Source organism: Mastomys coucha, unplaced genomic scaffold (genome assembly GCF_008632895.1).
Source record: "Mastomys coucha isolate ucsf_1 unplaced genomic scaffold, UCSF_Mcou_1 pScaffold9, whole genome shotgun sequence".
NCBI lineage: Eukaryota > Metazoa > Chordata > Mammalia > Rodentia > Muridae > Mastomys > Mastomys coucha.
Genome location: NW_022196915.1, coordinates 70,558,581 through 70,574,116, shown reverse-complemented (window position 1 = coordinate 70,574,116; position 15,536 = coordinate 70,558,581). Strand labels below are relative to the sequence as shown.

At 42.6% G+C, this 15,536-nt stretch overlaps 1 protein-coding gene and 1 long non-coding RNA gene across 6 annotated transcripts in view; one reads left to right on the top strand and one right to left on the bottom strand.

The window, feature by feature from the left end:
• Positions 1-5,522, bottom strand: part of Pcdh17 (protocadherin 17) — a 97,125-nt gene extending 91,603 nt beyond the window's left edge. Inside the window, exon 1 of one of the 4 annotated variants that reach the window (XM_031362831.1) lies at positions 495-5,522. In XM_031362831.1, coding sequence (XP_031218691.1) covers positions 495-2,843 — 2,349 coding nt within the window. In that variant the 5' untranslated portion in view covers positions 2,844-5,522. Of the gene's footprint in view, positions 1-284 lie in introns of all 4 variants that reach the window. The other 3 variants (XM_031362829.1, XM_031362828.1, XM_031362830.1) reach the window with 3 other exon arrangements.
• Positions 5,523-6,029: 507 nt separating this feature from the next.
• LOC116085319 overlaps positions 6,030-15,536 on the top strand; it is a 49,092-nt gene continuing 39,585 nt past the window's right edge. For both annotated transcript variants that reach the window (XR_004116495.1, XR_004116496.1), the window contains exons 1-2: positions 6,030-6,462; positions 6,751-6,880. This is a non-coding gene — a long non-coding RNA (uncharacterized LOC116085319). The remainder of the gene's footprint in view (positions 6,463-6,750; positions 6,881-15,536) is intronic.

Here is a 15,536-nt window from a genome sequence, read left to right as displayed (position 1 = left end):
GCAGATAGAATAAAGTTTACATATTGACTGTTGCTATCACTTCAAAATATGTAAAACTAAATTTGAAAAATGCAGCTGTGTGTTTTAGCTATGTACACGGGAGGGATTCTGATAGTAAATTGTGTGTACACAGGGTCAAAGGTGGAACCATTTTCAGTTAACTATTCCCCACCCCCCACACACACATTATTGCTGGCCATCTGGCTTTCCCTTATCCAAGGGTCTCAGGACAGCACCAGCAAGAGCTTTTAAGTGAAGACCCCTTTACTCTAAAAGTCTCCTACCTGAATTATGGACATCCGAGTGGCAGGGGTCTCGCTCGAATTAGTCCCTTGTCCGGTGAAGCTGGTGTGGCAGCCTGCGTGCCCCTGCGGGACAGTCAGGTTGTTGGAGGCTGGCTTAAGATACATCACCTCTGACCGGGGCGAGCTGAGGGGCAGGCGGGTTTGGTAGTCGAAGTACACAGGGGAGGTGGCCAGGGAGGGACTGCTCACCACGTTCATGACGTTCATGGCGTTCCTCTCCTCCACCTCGCTCTGCACCAGCATGATATCGTTTTTGTTGATTTTCTTCTTCTTGCCCTTCCCTCCGCCTAGCTGAGGGTGGCTGTACTCGGCGATGCGGCAGTTGTAAGTGCGGATCTCCTTGTTTTCCCGTTTACACTTGACAGCGATGGTGATCATGGCCGCTAGGAGGATGATGGAAATCGTGCTCAGTGTCACTATGAGAGGCAACGACACGTCCCAGTGGTGCTGCTCACCATTCACTCGCGGTACCCCTTCAGGCAGGGAACCGCTCACTGAACGAATGATAAGTTTGGCCACGGCGGACAGGGTGGGCTTGCCATGATCGGTCACCTTCACCACGAGCTCCACCACGGGGGTCACATCCTCCCAGAAGGGGTGCAGTGTGCGTATCTCGCCGCTGGACGGATCGATCTCAAACAGGTTGTCATCATTGCCATCCACAATCTCATAGGTGAGGCGCCCGCTCTCTCCAAAGTCGCTGTCCAGGGCGCGCACGGTGCTTACCAGGTACCCCAGGCCAGCATTGCGCGGGACCTGCAGCTCAGCTGTGTCGTTCTGTAGAGTGGGAAGCACAATCACTGGAGCGTTGTCATTCACGTCTAACACCGTCACCCTCACCGTGGCGTTGCTCTCCAGGTGCGCTGGCGCCCCTGAGTCCTTAGCCAGCACTTTGAATTCAAAAGCCTTCGTTTGTTCATAGTTAAAGGAGCGCAGGGCATATATGGCCCCGTTAGTGGGGTTCACCGACACATAGGTGTAAATAGACACGTCACCGATGTGTGAAGGAAGAATGGAGTATGACACTGTCCCGTTTTGGCCCAGGTCGGGATCCTGGGCGAGCACTGACCCGAGGTATTCTCCTGGAATGTTGTTCTCATGTACTTGGAGCACGTACAGTCCTTTGGTGAACCGAGGAGGATTGTCATTCTCATCCAGAATCTTGACAGTGAACGACTTGGTGGAGTTGAGTGGAGGGGAGCCCCCGTCCCGGGCCACAATGGTCACATTGTATTCGTCTTGTGTCTCACGGTCCAGTGGACGGTCAGTCACCACGGTGTAGAAGTTGTCATAGTTCTCTTCAAGCTTGAAGGGGACGGAACCGGGACCCCCCAGGCCACCTCCAGTCCCTCCTCCACCTAGAACCCTACACTGAAGCTGCCCATTCTTGCCTGAGTCCCGGTCAGTGACCCGAACTAGGGCGATGACTGTGCCAGGCGGGGCGGCCTCACTCAGCGCCCCCTGGCGCACGGAGACGAAACCAATGGACGGCGCGTTATCGTTGCGGTCGATAAGCTTGACTGTGACCTTGCAATGGGCTGGGATTGGGTTAGGTCCTAGGTCTCTGGCCTGCACATCGATCTCCAACATGCCGTTCTCCTCATAGTCCAGGTTGCCCTTAACGCGGATCAGGCCAGTTTTAGGATCGATGGAGAAGAGCTCCCGCACGCGGTCGGGCACATAGCTGCTGAAGGAGTAGAGGACTTCTCCGTTGGGACCTTCATCAGCATCGGTGGCGTTCAGATCAATGACCACGGTGCCCAGTGGAGCGTTCTCGGGCAGTTCCACCAAGTAGGACGGAGCCTCGAAGACTGGACTGTTGTCATTGGAATCGATCACCTTCACATTGATCTGCACGGTGGCGGAGCGTGGAGGCTCCCCGCCATCCAGGGCCGTCAGCACCAGAGTGTGGTGGTTCTGCAGCTCGCGGTCCAGTGCCTTTTGGATGACCAGCTCTGGGAACTTTGTGCCGTCGCCGCGGGACTTGACGTCCAGGGCAAAGAGGCCGTGATCATCGCGGGTGAGCAGATAGGTGCGGAGCCCGTTCTCGCCAGCGTCTGGGTCGTGTGCGCTCGTAAGGGGGAAGCGGGTGCCCGGTGCCGCGTTCTCTGAGATGTCCATTTCTATCTGATCCGAGGGGAAAGAGGGAGCGTTGTCGTTGATGTCCTGGATCTCTACCTTGATCATGCAAATCTCCTTGTCGTTAGCGAACACCTCTAGGGAGAGCTGACACTTGGCGTTGTGGCGGCATAAGGACTCCCGGTCGATTCGCTGTTTGGTGTAGAGGAGCCCGCTGTCGGCGTCCACGTCCAGCAGATGCGGTGCGGAGTTCTCCAGCACCCGGTAGCTGCCGGACTTGCTCCTCCCGCTGCTGCTACCGCGCTCAGCCGGCAGAAGCCCGGGCTGCAGTCGGGCATCCTTGCCGATGTTGCCAATCACCGTGCCGGCCCCTTGCTCCTCTGGCACTGAGTAATTGAGGTTTTTGAGTGTCAGGGCAGGGGCCCACAGAAGAAAGCAGCAACAGATGGAAAGGTACATCCCAGACCGGTGGGGTGGGAACCGGAGCAGCCGGACTGGAGGTGCTAGCTGGTGGGTGCGCGCCAGTCTGGAACCGGGGCGGAGCGTAAGAGCTCGGAGCGAGCCACAAGTCTGCGAGTCTTTCCTTCCCTCCGCACCCGGGCTGCGGCACCAGGCAGTCTCTCCTTATTCCGCTCAAGTTGCCCGAACCTGTTGATCTACAGCATTCGCACTGGGAGAGATGCAGCGGCTCAGCGAAGGTGCAGCAGCTCCGAGCAAGGCGGCGACTCCCTGCGGCTGAGGGCAAGCCCAAGGCTTTGTCTCTCCCGCCTGGACTTCAGGAGGTTCAAACTTGCGCGATGAGGCTGGCGATAAAAAGGAAATCGAGTCTGGAAGGGATGATAATGAGCTGAAGAATTGGTGGGTTTTCCTCACTCCCGCTAGGCGCTGCAAAAATCCACTCCCTCAGGCAGCCTACAGAATACTCTTCAAATCGAGTGGGGGAGGGCGTCGGGAGGTGTGTCTCCAGGCAGATCAGAAAGTGGAATCCTTTAGTTACTCGTATTCGGTGAAGCGATTGATGGGAATGCGTAGGGACGAAGAAAAGAGTCACAGATACATATGTATATTTGAGGCTGCCCTGGCGCACCGAGAAATGTCTTGCTCGCTGTTCAGGATGCTCGGCTTTCAGGCGGTGTGTTGCTGCATTTAAAGATCTAATCTTGCTTTGCTGGCTTAGGCTGCGGCGGCGGCAGCGGACTGCATCTCCGAGCCAAGTATTTTTTTTCCCTCTCCCTCTCTCTTCTCCTCTCTTCTTTCCGAGCAGCCAGAGGGAGGGGAGGAAATGCAGCGAAAAAAAAAAAAGTGTCCCGATTTGTAGTTTCCTCCCCCCTACCAAGCTCCTCCCTCTCTTCCTCGGAGAAGGTTCTCCCCCAAAATCAAGAAAGCCACAGCCTGATCAGCGTTTGCGCTGAGAGCCTATTGGGAGGAGAAAATATAGAGATAGATCTCCGCCTCTGTTCGTAGAACTCTCCGGTGTCTCTCTACGCCAAGCCGGGAGCCGCCACTACCATCCCATCCTCTTCCTGCAAGCGAAGACTTCTCTCCCTGCAGTTTAATTCCAGTTTGCTCCTCTTGCCAGGCGAAAGGAAATCAACAGGCAACTCATGGTCAGACGTGCAGATTTGAGGGGGAGGGGGAGGGGGAGGGCAGACTGGAAAGGAGGAGGGAGCTACCCTCCCAGTCCTAGCACACACACACACTCGCCCTGTCTCTCGCTAGAAGGGAAACAGTCTCTGTATTCACAGGGCTGGGCTGTCAAGTGGCTCTCTTTTCTTTCTATTCAGCACCTCCTTCCAGTGGCCCAGCCTCCCAGTCCTTTTCATCTAGAAAGGAAAACCTTGGCGAGGAACACAAGAGTGGTGAATATCTGAAGAGAATACAGTGTAGGCTTTTTTCATTATTATTATTATTATTATTATTATTATTATTATTATTATTATTATTTTAAATTGGAGGAGTAGGGAGGATGGGATACATCAAGACTTGGCGTGATGCATTCTGCAATCTGGCTCTCACGGTCTCTGGTCGACTTGGGGAAAGGCAGAGAGGGTGAGGACCTGCAGCCACCGCGGTTCTGCCAGGGCGCCCACCCGGGGAAACTACCTCCTCCACCTCCGAGGGGAGGTTAGGCACGGGTTGATCTACACATTATTTCCGCTTCTCCAGGCGCCTCGGTCTACGGGAATGACACATCCAGAAATGCAGGTGTTCTGATCTGCGGGATGAGTCAGAAGCAGCGGAACGAATCGTATTCACTCTCCCCTCACGGTCCTCCCTTCACAGACATTAGTTGAGGCTTCTTCTTAAGGCTTTCTCTGACTCACTCAATAGGAAAAAAACAAAAACAAAAACAAAAACAAAAATCAAAAAAACAAAAAAAGCCGGATTCACGTCGGGGGTGGGGTGGGTGGTGGGGGGAGAAAACGAGAAAAAGAGCGTTGGGGGAGGGAGGCAAAGCTGAATCCAGGAACACTTTTACTCTACCTCTTTCGGCCGGGAGTCCGAGGTTCTGCAAAACAAGGCGTCTGCTTTGCTTACGAATATTTATTTGTTTTTTTTTAAAAAAACCTTTCCACTTGGTTAGGCGTGAGATGCCCCCAAATCTCTCAGTCTTAGGGGTGGGGGCACGTTTCCAGTAATGATTCACAGCTTAGCCCAGGATCATAGTTCAAGATTTTCCTCCCAACGGTCTCTGCTCACAAAGTCCAGCATCGGTGTGCATAGCTAATTGTGCAGTCTGTTGTGGAGGGTTTTTTTTTTTTAATTCCTCCTTTTTTTTTTTTCTGTCACGAGTGGTCTCTTTCAGTCTGGTGCGGTGCCCGTCAGGATCACCCCAAAGCCTGAGAAAGACGAGCAGGTTTCAAACCGAATAAATCCATCTCCGCCAGCCAAGACGCGGAGGAAATGGAAGGTGAAAATTCAATTCAACAGTTGGAGTAGCGTCTCCGAGCCGCCCTCCTCCGCTGCGGCAGCCGCCGGGCTCGCAGTCCGGATTCTCTCCCCAGCGTCTCTTGCTGACTGACTCTATTCACCTCACGCCGCCGCTTAAACATTGATACTGATTCTCTGCCAGCCAATCGGCGTGGGGAGCCAGACCCTGCCTTCTCGGCCCACGCCCAATGGGAGGCGGAGAAACGGCAGGCGGGGGCGGGGCCAGCGGCCCCAGCGCTTTAGAGTCATTGACTAGCTGAGTCGGGTGCGAGTGCATCAAGGCCCGCAGAGCCCGCGCTAAGTCTCCGCGGCGGCGTCCAAGGCTGAGCCCTGGTTGCCGGGGGACTTAGCTACGGGAGGAAAGCAACTCGGGTATCTTCCTCTAGAAAGAGAAAAGTTGGACAGTGATTTGATTTCATGTGGGGATCGAATGAATGTAAAGCCAGGCGTAGGGATCACGGTACACTTTGCAGAGAGAGGTAGTTGCGGTCTTCCTGGTGCCTTCTTGTCCACACACCAGCCCACGTCGTCAGCTTATACACACACAAACACAGGGCCAAGGGAGTTGCGGATTTTCTGATTCCTGGTGCACTCGTGAAGGGAGGTGCGGAGTGGGTGCGTGAACGCGCATGCGTGCGCGTGACCCAGAGAGAGAGAGAGAGAGAGAGAGAGAGAGAGAGAGAGAGAGAGAGAGAGAGAGAGAGAGAGAGAGAGAGAGAGAGAGAAAGAGAGAGAGAGAGAGAGAGAGAATGTCTCTCTGTGTGTGCGTGTGGAGTATGGTGTGTACGCGTGTTCTCAGGGCGCATTGTATATTTCAGGGAATGCCGTTGAAGTGCAGTGTTGGAGAGCTGTCTGTGTTAGCTAGCTCAGGAGCAAGCACGCCGCAAGCAACAGTAATCAATATGTAACTTTCTTCATCCTCAGAGAAATCCCCGCTGTCCCCAGGCACCCATGCAAGGCAAGTCACTTGATTATGAAAGTGTTTCAGAAGAAAAGCAGACGCCTGTGGAGAGAGAGAGGCAGTGTCTCGAAGGAGGGAACAAGCCTCTCTTAAGACATGTTTTGCAGCTCCATGAAACTGAAATCTGGTTGAACAGTATTTAGAATTCTACCTGTTAACCATCTCCTATTACAGCTCACATTCAAGGTAATCCAATGTCCCTCAATGTCCCTAGCTTTGGTGTCTAATTCACTTCGATTCATCTTACTAAAGTTCCAAATAACAGCTTGATTTGTTTTTTCAAATCAAATATCATTGATAATATTTATAAAGTCTCCTATGAATAGAAGCTGAACTTAAGCAAGAACTTATAGCAGATTCAATGATGCCTGTTTAAATATTCTCTCTCTCTCTCTCTCTCTCTCTCTCTCTCCTCTCTCTCTCCTCTCTCTCTCTTCTCCCTCACTTTTCTAAATTTCTCATCTTCAACGTTAGAATCTCAAAGCTTGCTTTCGCCTGAACTGCTTTCACAAACATCCACAAGTCACGATCAGTTTTGCTTCTGATCTAGCAGTTCTGGAAAAGAGTTAAGAGGGACAAAGGAAAACAATCCGTTGAAATAGAGGTGAGTATTTTGATTGCTACAGTATTGATTGTAATTCATAAATACTGAAGTTAAGTTGCCATTTATGAATTGTGAATGACTAATATAAAAATATGTAACATGAATCATTCAGAATTTCAAGGAAAATCAAATCCAGACCAATTACAAGAAAGCTCTGAATATTGTTTTGGGGATAATTGCTTAAAGATTCAGATAAAGGAGCTATTAATTCCCAGAGCTTCAAGGAGATAACCTATAGTCTGATTTTGCAGTCTGGTCTCATTCCAAATTTACCACTCCCTTGAGAGACCAACAGCTCAAAAATTCATAGAGAAGATCTTTTAAGTCAGATCTTCAAATTCTAAAATGTTCCTTTCTTGTCTTCTCTACATAGGTTGTTTAGCATATATGTTTGTACTCAACAGATGATTCAGCCTTGCCAAAATAAAGGATGCTTTGCTAAGTTATCTTTAACCACATATCCTTGTATAGCCATAGCTTTCTTTATGTCTCGCTGATTAGAAATACTGGTCCAATGCATGTACATTGGAAGTTGATGGTTATAATCTTTATCATCAGAAACTGTCTTAAGGAATAGTGAATACACAATCACACATTCAATTTTTATTTCTTTGTTTTTCTCTCCTCTCACCCTGCCTCAGTTCTAAGGATAAACACCAGCACTTTGCAAAGCTAAACAAGAGCTATAGCTCTTAGATATATCTTCAGAAACATTGTGAATTACCTTTTGAAAACGACCATTTTAAACTTATTTTAATTGCATAGTAATTAGATGTCTTTGACTTTCACCATGGTACAAAAACAAAACAATAAAACAATTCCAAGGAAGGCTGAGGTGTATTGATTAGGCTTAATTCAACATAGTGCTATGCAGTTGAAGGGAGATTGGAAACACAATGCCTAGGAAAGAACTTGATGACAGGAGAAAAATATATCCTCAGAAGGATACATTTGCTGAGACTCCCCCTCCCCAGAGTAATTATGTCACATCGCCCCCCAGTGTTTGCTGAAAGAACTGTATGTATACGGGAATGCTTTAGGGCATCTGCCAAGTTTTTTTTTTTTTTAAACCAACAATGAAACTGACTGATAGCTTAGTTCCAGCTGTTTGCCTTATTTTCAATCAGTTGTGACAAACATATTTAACTTTAAAAAAAATAAATATCGTTAAAGGTTTTCAAAGTCTATCTTTTTCTTTCTTCCAAGTATATTTTGTGTTCACATTATATTTATTTAAAAACTTTTTATTCATTATCTTAAAACTATTGAGCTCCTTTAGAATGGAAAAGATGATGTAAATATATTAGGTAGTTCAAAAGCATCCCTGCTTTGTAGCACGGAAGGCTGCTTCACATAAGCCACCAAGCTAAGGAGTTCAGAAAAGTCTACCATGACTTGCATATACTAAAGCAAAGGCAGAGTTTTCTAGAACAGCTGGGTTGATAATCAGTATTTGAAATTTCAAACCAGACTCACTCTAACAGAACATGTTACCCTTCTCTATGTAGATTCATATACTTTGACCATCTCAAGACTTAGTGTGCTTCCTTAGAATCTGTGTGGGTCCCATTCACTGAGAGCAATTATTGTAAAAGACTTAACATTTGATTAATTAATAAAATAGGGTGGGCAAGTTGAGTTTAAAGGTAAATTGATCGATGCATTAGAATTATTTTAAGTACTGCAGGATAATTTTACAAGCTAATAAAGAGGAGCAAATGCTACTATGTCAGTCTCATAATTGACTTCACAGAATTAAGGGAAAATCTTAAAATAGGACTTCATGGAATTTTATATAATTCATGCAATTTGGGCTCAGAGACACTTTTTAAGAATGCATAATTATGTGTTATAGATATAGTTTCAAGAGTTTATTCCTGAAGTCAGGATCACTGTTATATAAGTCTCCTATAATCTATCCTGCTTTGCTATAATCTTAAATTTAATAATATATAACTCTTAAGGAAAAGAAGCTGCCATTTTCTGTGTGGCCATTACTTACATGATTTAAAAAAATTCTTTTTATATTTCTGTCTTTATCATTTCTCTATCTGGTTTCATACATTAATTTTTGTAGGAAGCATTTTAAACCAAATTTAATAGCATAAGGCTACCCAACCCAAACCATATCAAATTCAAATTCTCAAAAGCTTGGAGTATTGTGTTTATAGCTAGTGCCTCTCCTCTTTTAAAGACATCTATGGCTCCCATCTTATACTATTGTTGACTGTTGGCTGACTTTAATCAAAGCACTGTCTTTTAACCAGTGATAAGACCACAGGACTCCCAAGTTTTTCTGCTTCCTTGATGATGAATATAAATTAGATTGAGTAATGTAAATTAAATGTAAATTTTATGCTTCAGGAGAAATGTTTTATAATTTAAATATTTTAAAAGAATTCTCTCATATACAATACATTGTAAATACATAAAATATATAAAATTGGTAATGAAAATTAAATAGGAAACTTGTCTACTTTTCACTAAAATTATGAAAAACACTATTAAGAAAAATTTGTATTTAATTTTTCTTTTAAATAATATTTCTGTTAGTGTATGTTACAATATAGTAACATATTCAGGTACATGTATTCTCCTTAGGACAATGTTAACAATGGAGCTACAGAGTTAACTCAACAAAGACAGGCAAACCAAACCTGTGAAAAATTCATTCACAATTCACAAAATGAATGAAGTAAACTTAAAACCAACATCTGTACATTTTCAATAAGTTCTAAAATGTATAGGTAAGAAGAAATATTGATAAATTAATTATCAGTGGTCAATTGAAGTACTTCAATGCATCTTAGGAGAAATATTCTGAATTTTAGAGACTAATTTAAAATTTTAAGATGAAATTTCTCTATTTAAAATTTACAATTAAATGCTCTTTACTATGAAATAGTTTTGTGTGTGTGAGTGTGTGTGTGTGTGTGTGTGTATGTGTATTTATGTGAATATCGATGAATGTGGATATGTTTATGTTAAGTTGATAAAGTAAGCCACGTTTTAAAATACATATTAATATATTATTTGATGTGGAGAAACCCCAAAATGTTACTCCATACCAAATCTATTAATACATATTATAAGGGGACTTAGGTTCAATTGTGTACATTAACATTAATATTAACATTAACATAAAGTAACATCACGTTCATCTCAATAGACTCCAAGTGCCATATTTATGTCTTTTTTTTTTTTGTCTTGTCGGTCAAAAAGAGCAAGTTACATTAATTCCATAATCTCAACACTCCTGCCCCATAAGAAGTTGCATGCTAGCTCCCCCTTGTGGTCAGTTTGATAGACATTCAGGTATTTGGAAAATTTATTGCATTAGGAAAATTAATTTAATATTTGTATATTGCCTTGTGAAATGCAGAGCTTATGAGTGAAATAGTTAATTTATAGATGTGCCTGCTAGATCATTAAATTGGTTGACACCGGGAAAAAAAGATGATATTTTGATTTCACGCGCTGTGCAGCAATCTCATTATTTTTTTAGAGTTAAACATGTTAGGGCAGTGCTGACTGAGGCTGGGAAACCAGCCCTTGGAGGGGACCCGGGAAGTTCAATTCAGTAGGTGGCACTCTTTACTCAGAGTCTGTTTTACAGTGGTGACCTGAAAAGATGTTTCAAAACGCTGTGTCACCGGAGGTCCCTCCTTTCAGGTGAGGCCGACACCAAATGCTTATGATCAGTAATAGTTCTAACAGCTCACACGTTTCTAGCCATTATTCTAAGATAGTTAACCTGCTTGTTATATAGCTATCATACTGAGATCAATGAGAAGAATATGCTAGAAGTAGCTGAGCTCCCAGGAAAACAAATAAGTGTTCTACCAATCCTCTGTATTTTAATTGTCATTATAATCATTAACCTTCCCAAGTTTCCGTGACAAGGTCTTACTTGGGTAATTATGACCTCCTTATGTAAATTCCTCTTTCAGTGAGCTATGCATACTATTTCCTCTCATCTTTAAAAAGGCTAGAAACATTTCAGTTACAAGCCAATTGCTGTCAAACAGCCTCTGTCTGCTACTCTGGACACAACATACTTTTGCTTTAAAGAAAGCACCTCTAGATAGACTTCTCCTTATCCAGAGCCAGAAAAATACTCTCTGAGTTTTTCTTCTGAGTGATATTTTTGAAATCATATTAAATTTTAAAAAATCAATGAAATGAAACATCATTAAAATTCACTAGGTGGAATTGATTTTTTTTTTTTTCTTTTGGAGCTTCTGAACTCAGATACCTGAAGATTGCCCTACCTTTATGAATGAGAAAAGCTGGTAATATCTAGGGAAAAGGGCATGACCCATCCACAAATTACCCATACTGATAGAAATGGAATGACCTCTAATTTTAATTAAGCACTGAAGACTTTAAGTCTAGTTCTGATTTAAAAATAAAATGAGTGAGATATCTTTATTTGTCATCCAAATGATGCTTAGAATCTTGGTATGAGACAACTGTAATTTAAGTATTAATCAAGAAAGATTTGTATGTTTGAATATAAACTTACTGAAGAAAGTTGTAATGGCCATTCTTCTCATAACAATACAGATTAAATTTAGAAATATATTGACTATAGTTAGATGAGCCTGGGTGATCTATTTTCCCTTTCCTGAAGGCACAGTAATCAGAGAAGTCCATGAAAATCAAAGAGTTTAACATTTATTACAGAGCTTGGACATTTGTACAAAAGCAGATTAATAGACTTTTGAAAGCATATCAATAAGAGCAGGGGTAATTAAACATGCTTGTGATAATGACCTATTCAGGAAGCCACAGACTGTTACAGAGCCCCTTCCTAATACATTTGGTAGAGATCTATAATTTAGGTTATGCAGATATTTTCACAAACACTGTAAGAAATGCATAGACTTGATGGACATAATTGGGAAATTATCTAAAACTGACTTTAAAGCATTGTGCTGGCTTTTACCTATAATTCCATCACTCAAGTGGGTGGCGGAGTCAGGAAGATTACCATGGCTTCTAGGCCAGTGTTGGCTGCATAAATTAGTAAGTAAGTAGGTAGGTAGGCAGGTAGGTAGGTAGGCAGGTAGGCAGGTAGGTAGGTAGGTAGGCAGGTAGGTAGGTAGGTAGGTGGTAAGCAACATCTTACTTCTACTAATATCAAAGTCCTAACAGAGGAAAGTTTGTATAATGCATGTCGCTAGATGAAGCATATATGAAAGGATGACAAATTCAGTTTTACTTTCTAATATTTAGAACCAGAAACATCCTCACCAGTAGGAAATATAATAAATTAGCAGCTACGTGACATATGTGAATGAAGTAAGGGCTTGCCTAGCTTGCAGGCTTCCAATTATTACTTAGAGGTAGTGGTTGCATCAGCATGTCTGTTAAGAGATAGAGACCTCTCCTCCTCACACTAGTGAAAGAATGAGCCCACGATTCTATTTAGTTAGTAATGAAGAGCTTTGCTAGCCAATGTGAACAGACCACAACAGCCAGACAAAATATAATCAATCATGGAAATTTAGAAGTTCGTTGAGATGTGATCTTTTGCTTATGTTGTAATGCTAAATATTGGCCCCCAGGACCTGGTTACCTTTAGGGATAAGAGAGTCTGTACATACTCAAGTGACATACCCAAGTGACTCTATGCAACCTTGTCCCTCAAGTTACCTGTGATTGGTGAATAAAGATGCCTAAAGTCAATAGATGGACAAAAAAGAGAAAGGCAGGGTCTTGTATACTTAGGCTTGGGGTCTGAGGAGACCACAAAGGGAGAGAAGGTGAAAAAAGGATAGAGACCATGGGATAAAAACCTTAAAACAATGGCCATGTGGGCTGAGTAATTGGAGTTACGAGTAGCCCAGATGAAACATGGCAAATTATATAATGGGATTACTGACTGGAAATAGACATAATAGCATAGAGGATAGATATCTGCCCAGCTCTTGTGCTGAATAAGGCTTATTATAAATATAAAGGTTGTGTGTGTGTTTTATCCAGGAATCAAATGTTTAAAGGTAGAATAGAACCCTCAGATTAGGATTAAAAATATTCAACAACAGAAGTTGATTTTGTATTTCAACATTTGAACAAATGAAGATGACCACTATTCTAAAACCTGTAGCTAGATTCATAACTTATGGGATTATACAAGAATCTACTGAGTGATTAAAATTCCACCTTTACATTTTGTGGGGGTTTGCATATGAAAACACAGTTAAGGCATTATCATAATGTCCTTAATTGTTAAAATTATTTACCAAATTGATCATAAAAGAAATCAGTGGATGGAAGTCTTTTTAACACATGGACTCTATTTTATGAAGCACTTTGAGTTTTTTTAAGGTAAGAAGGATTATTTATAAAACAAGAGAGAGAACAGTGGCTTTTCTTCCAGAGGACCTGGGTTCATATCTCAGAAGCCACAAAGTACTGTCTGTAATTCCAGTTCCAAGGGCCAATGTCCTTTTCTGGTCTCCTGTGTGAATGTATGTATACACATGATGCACAAACATACACACAGAAAAAACACCAATACAAATAAAATATAATTAACTTCTTTTAATTTAAAAAAGGAAACCTAAGTACTTCACTTTAAACTAATCTATGCATAAAGAAAAGATTATGTAATATTTCAAACTGAATATATGACAATCTATGCACCCTCTCTTTCTTTCTGATCTCACATCTTGCTACAAAAAGAAAAGAAAAGAAAACTGGCCATTATGATGATAAGATTATAAGTGACATGCGAGAAGAACTAATGGCAAATTTAAGTTTATAGGTATAAAGATTGTAAATGAAAGCATTTTTGTAAAGTCTTAAATCCCTAGAAGTACTTCCCTGGGAATATGAGGGACACTAGACATTATATGAAATTATTAAAAAAAAAATGAGGCTGGTATTTGGAGCATTCTAGGTAGTTCTAGGAAGTATGCCAGAGGCCTGTTCCTCGTTTTTGTTTAAATCTGACCAAAATATGAAGGCTGTGATCTTGCTTAGTAAAGATGAACAGTTAAATGTAGGAAATAGGTTATTTTACATATATATGTATATATATGTATGTATGTGTATATATATATGTATATATATATATGTGTGTGTATGTATGTATATATACACACATATATAGTTAGAGTTAGAGTTATAATAGGAAATAGGTTAGTTAAATTGCAAGAAACAGGCTATAAAGGTCAGATATCTCCAATGAGGTGGGATTAACATAGAAATAGAAATAAATCTTTATGAAAATTAAAGCCAGTGTGGTGGGTTTTAATGAGAACTGTCTCTCCCTGGCTTGGGTACTTGAACACTTGGTTCCTTTAATGACAATGTTTTTGGGAGAGGTGCAGCCACACTGGCCGAGGACTGTCAATGAAAGTGGGGTTTACGGGTTCCAGTTTACTCTCTCTACTTTGTGCTTGTGGATGAAGACAGGGTTTCTCAGGTCTCTTCTCAAAACATGATGTCCCCCTCTTGTTGTCCCTCTTTTCTCTGATCCTGAATTCATCCTTGTAGAACCATAAGCCAAAATAAACTTACCAATACGTTGTTTTGGTCGTGGTAAGCAGGGTTTTTATTTCTGACAACTGAAAAGTCATTCATATCTAATTTGGTTCAAGAGAATGAACTTTTTGTTGTTGCTGTTGTTTGTTTTTGTTTGTTTGTTTTTTGTTTTCTGTTTTTTGTTTTGTTTGTTTGTTTGTTTATCTGAGACAGGGTTTCTCTGTGTAGCCCTGGCTGTCCTGAAACTCACTCTGTAGACCAAGATGGCCTCAAACTCAGAAATCTGCTTGCCTATGCCTCCCAAGTGCGGGCATTAAAGACATTTGCCACCACTGCACGGCAGGAATGAACTATTTCTGTAAAGAAAAATGACCATGTTACTGTTACTTTTCTCTCTCTCTCTCTCTCTCTCTCTCTTTCTTTCTTTTGTTATTTTTTTGTTTTCTTTTTGTTGTTGTTTTGTTTGTTTGTTTTTTAATTCAGAAAGATTTGGAACTTTGGAATAGAATGTTCTAATCACAAATTAAAGCTACATTCTGATAGGAGCCTGGATGAGTAACACTATGAGCAATGTAAAAAACGGGGAGGCCCAGCTCTAAAGGTTACATTAGCAACTGCACTAGAGGCCATTTGCCTGATAATTGGAAAAGAATCTGGATGCTTTCTACCTTTCCTAAAAACTTTTCCAAGGCTAAATTGAAAATTTATAATTTTCTCTCCTTTTTTGTAGAAGACATATCAAGATGGCATTAGTTCGAATCAATAGTGCTTATACAGATCATTAATGAAAAAGATGAATGAGACAGAAAAAGAAAACCAAATGCACAGTTTGGAGAGAAAAGGAGCACTAGAAACCTAAATGCTGAATTCAGGCTGTGCGCGTGCGAAAAGAGATGTATTCCTTAAGGGCATGGGACTGGCCAAGTGAAGGAGGGACCTTTCACTCTGTACCTGAATAAATACAAGAGTGCACTCGGGTGAGGGTGGCAGTGGGGGTGGGGTGGGGAGATGCACCAATTTCTGTGATAAAACCCAGACCAAAACAAGCTTAAAACAAGAAAGGGTTCCTTTAATACAGACTTCTGTGTCACAGTCCATCAACAAAGGAAGACCAAGTCAGACCTCTCTGCTGCTTACTGGATTAATCCCTCAAGGCTTGCTC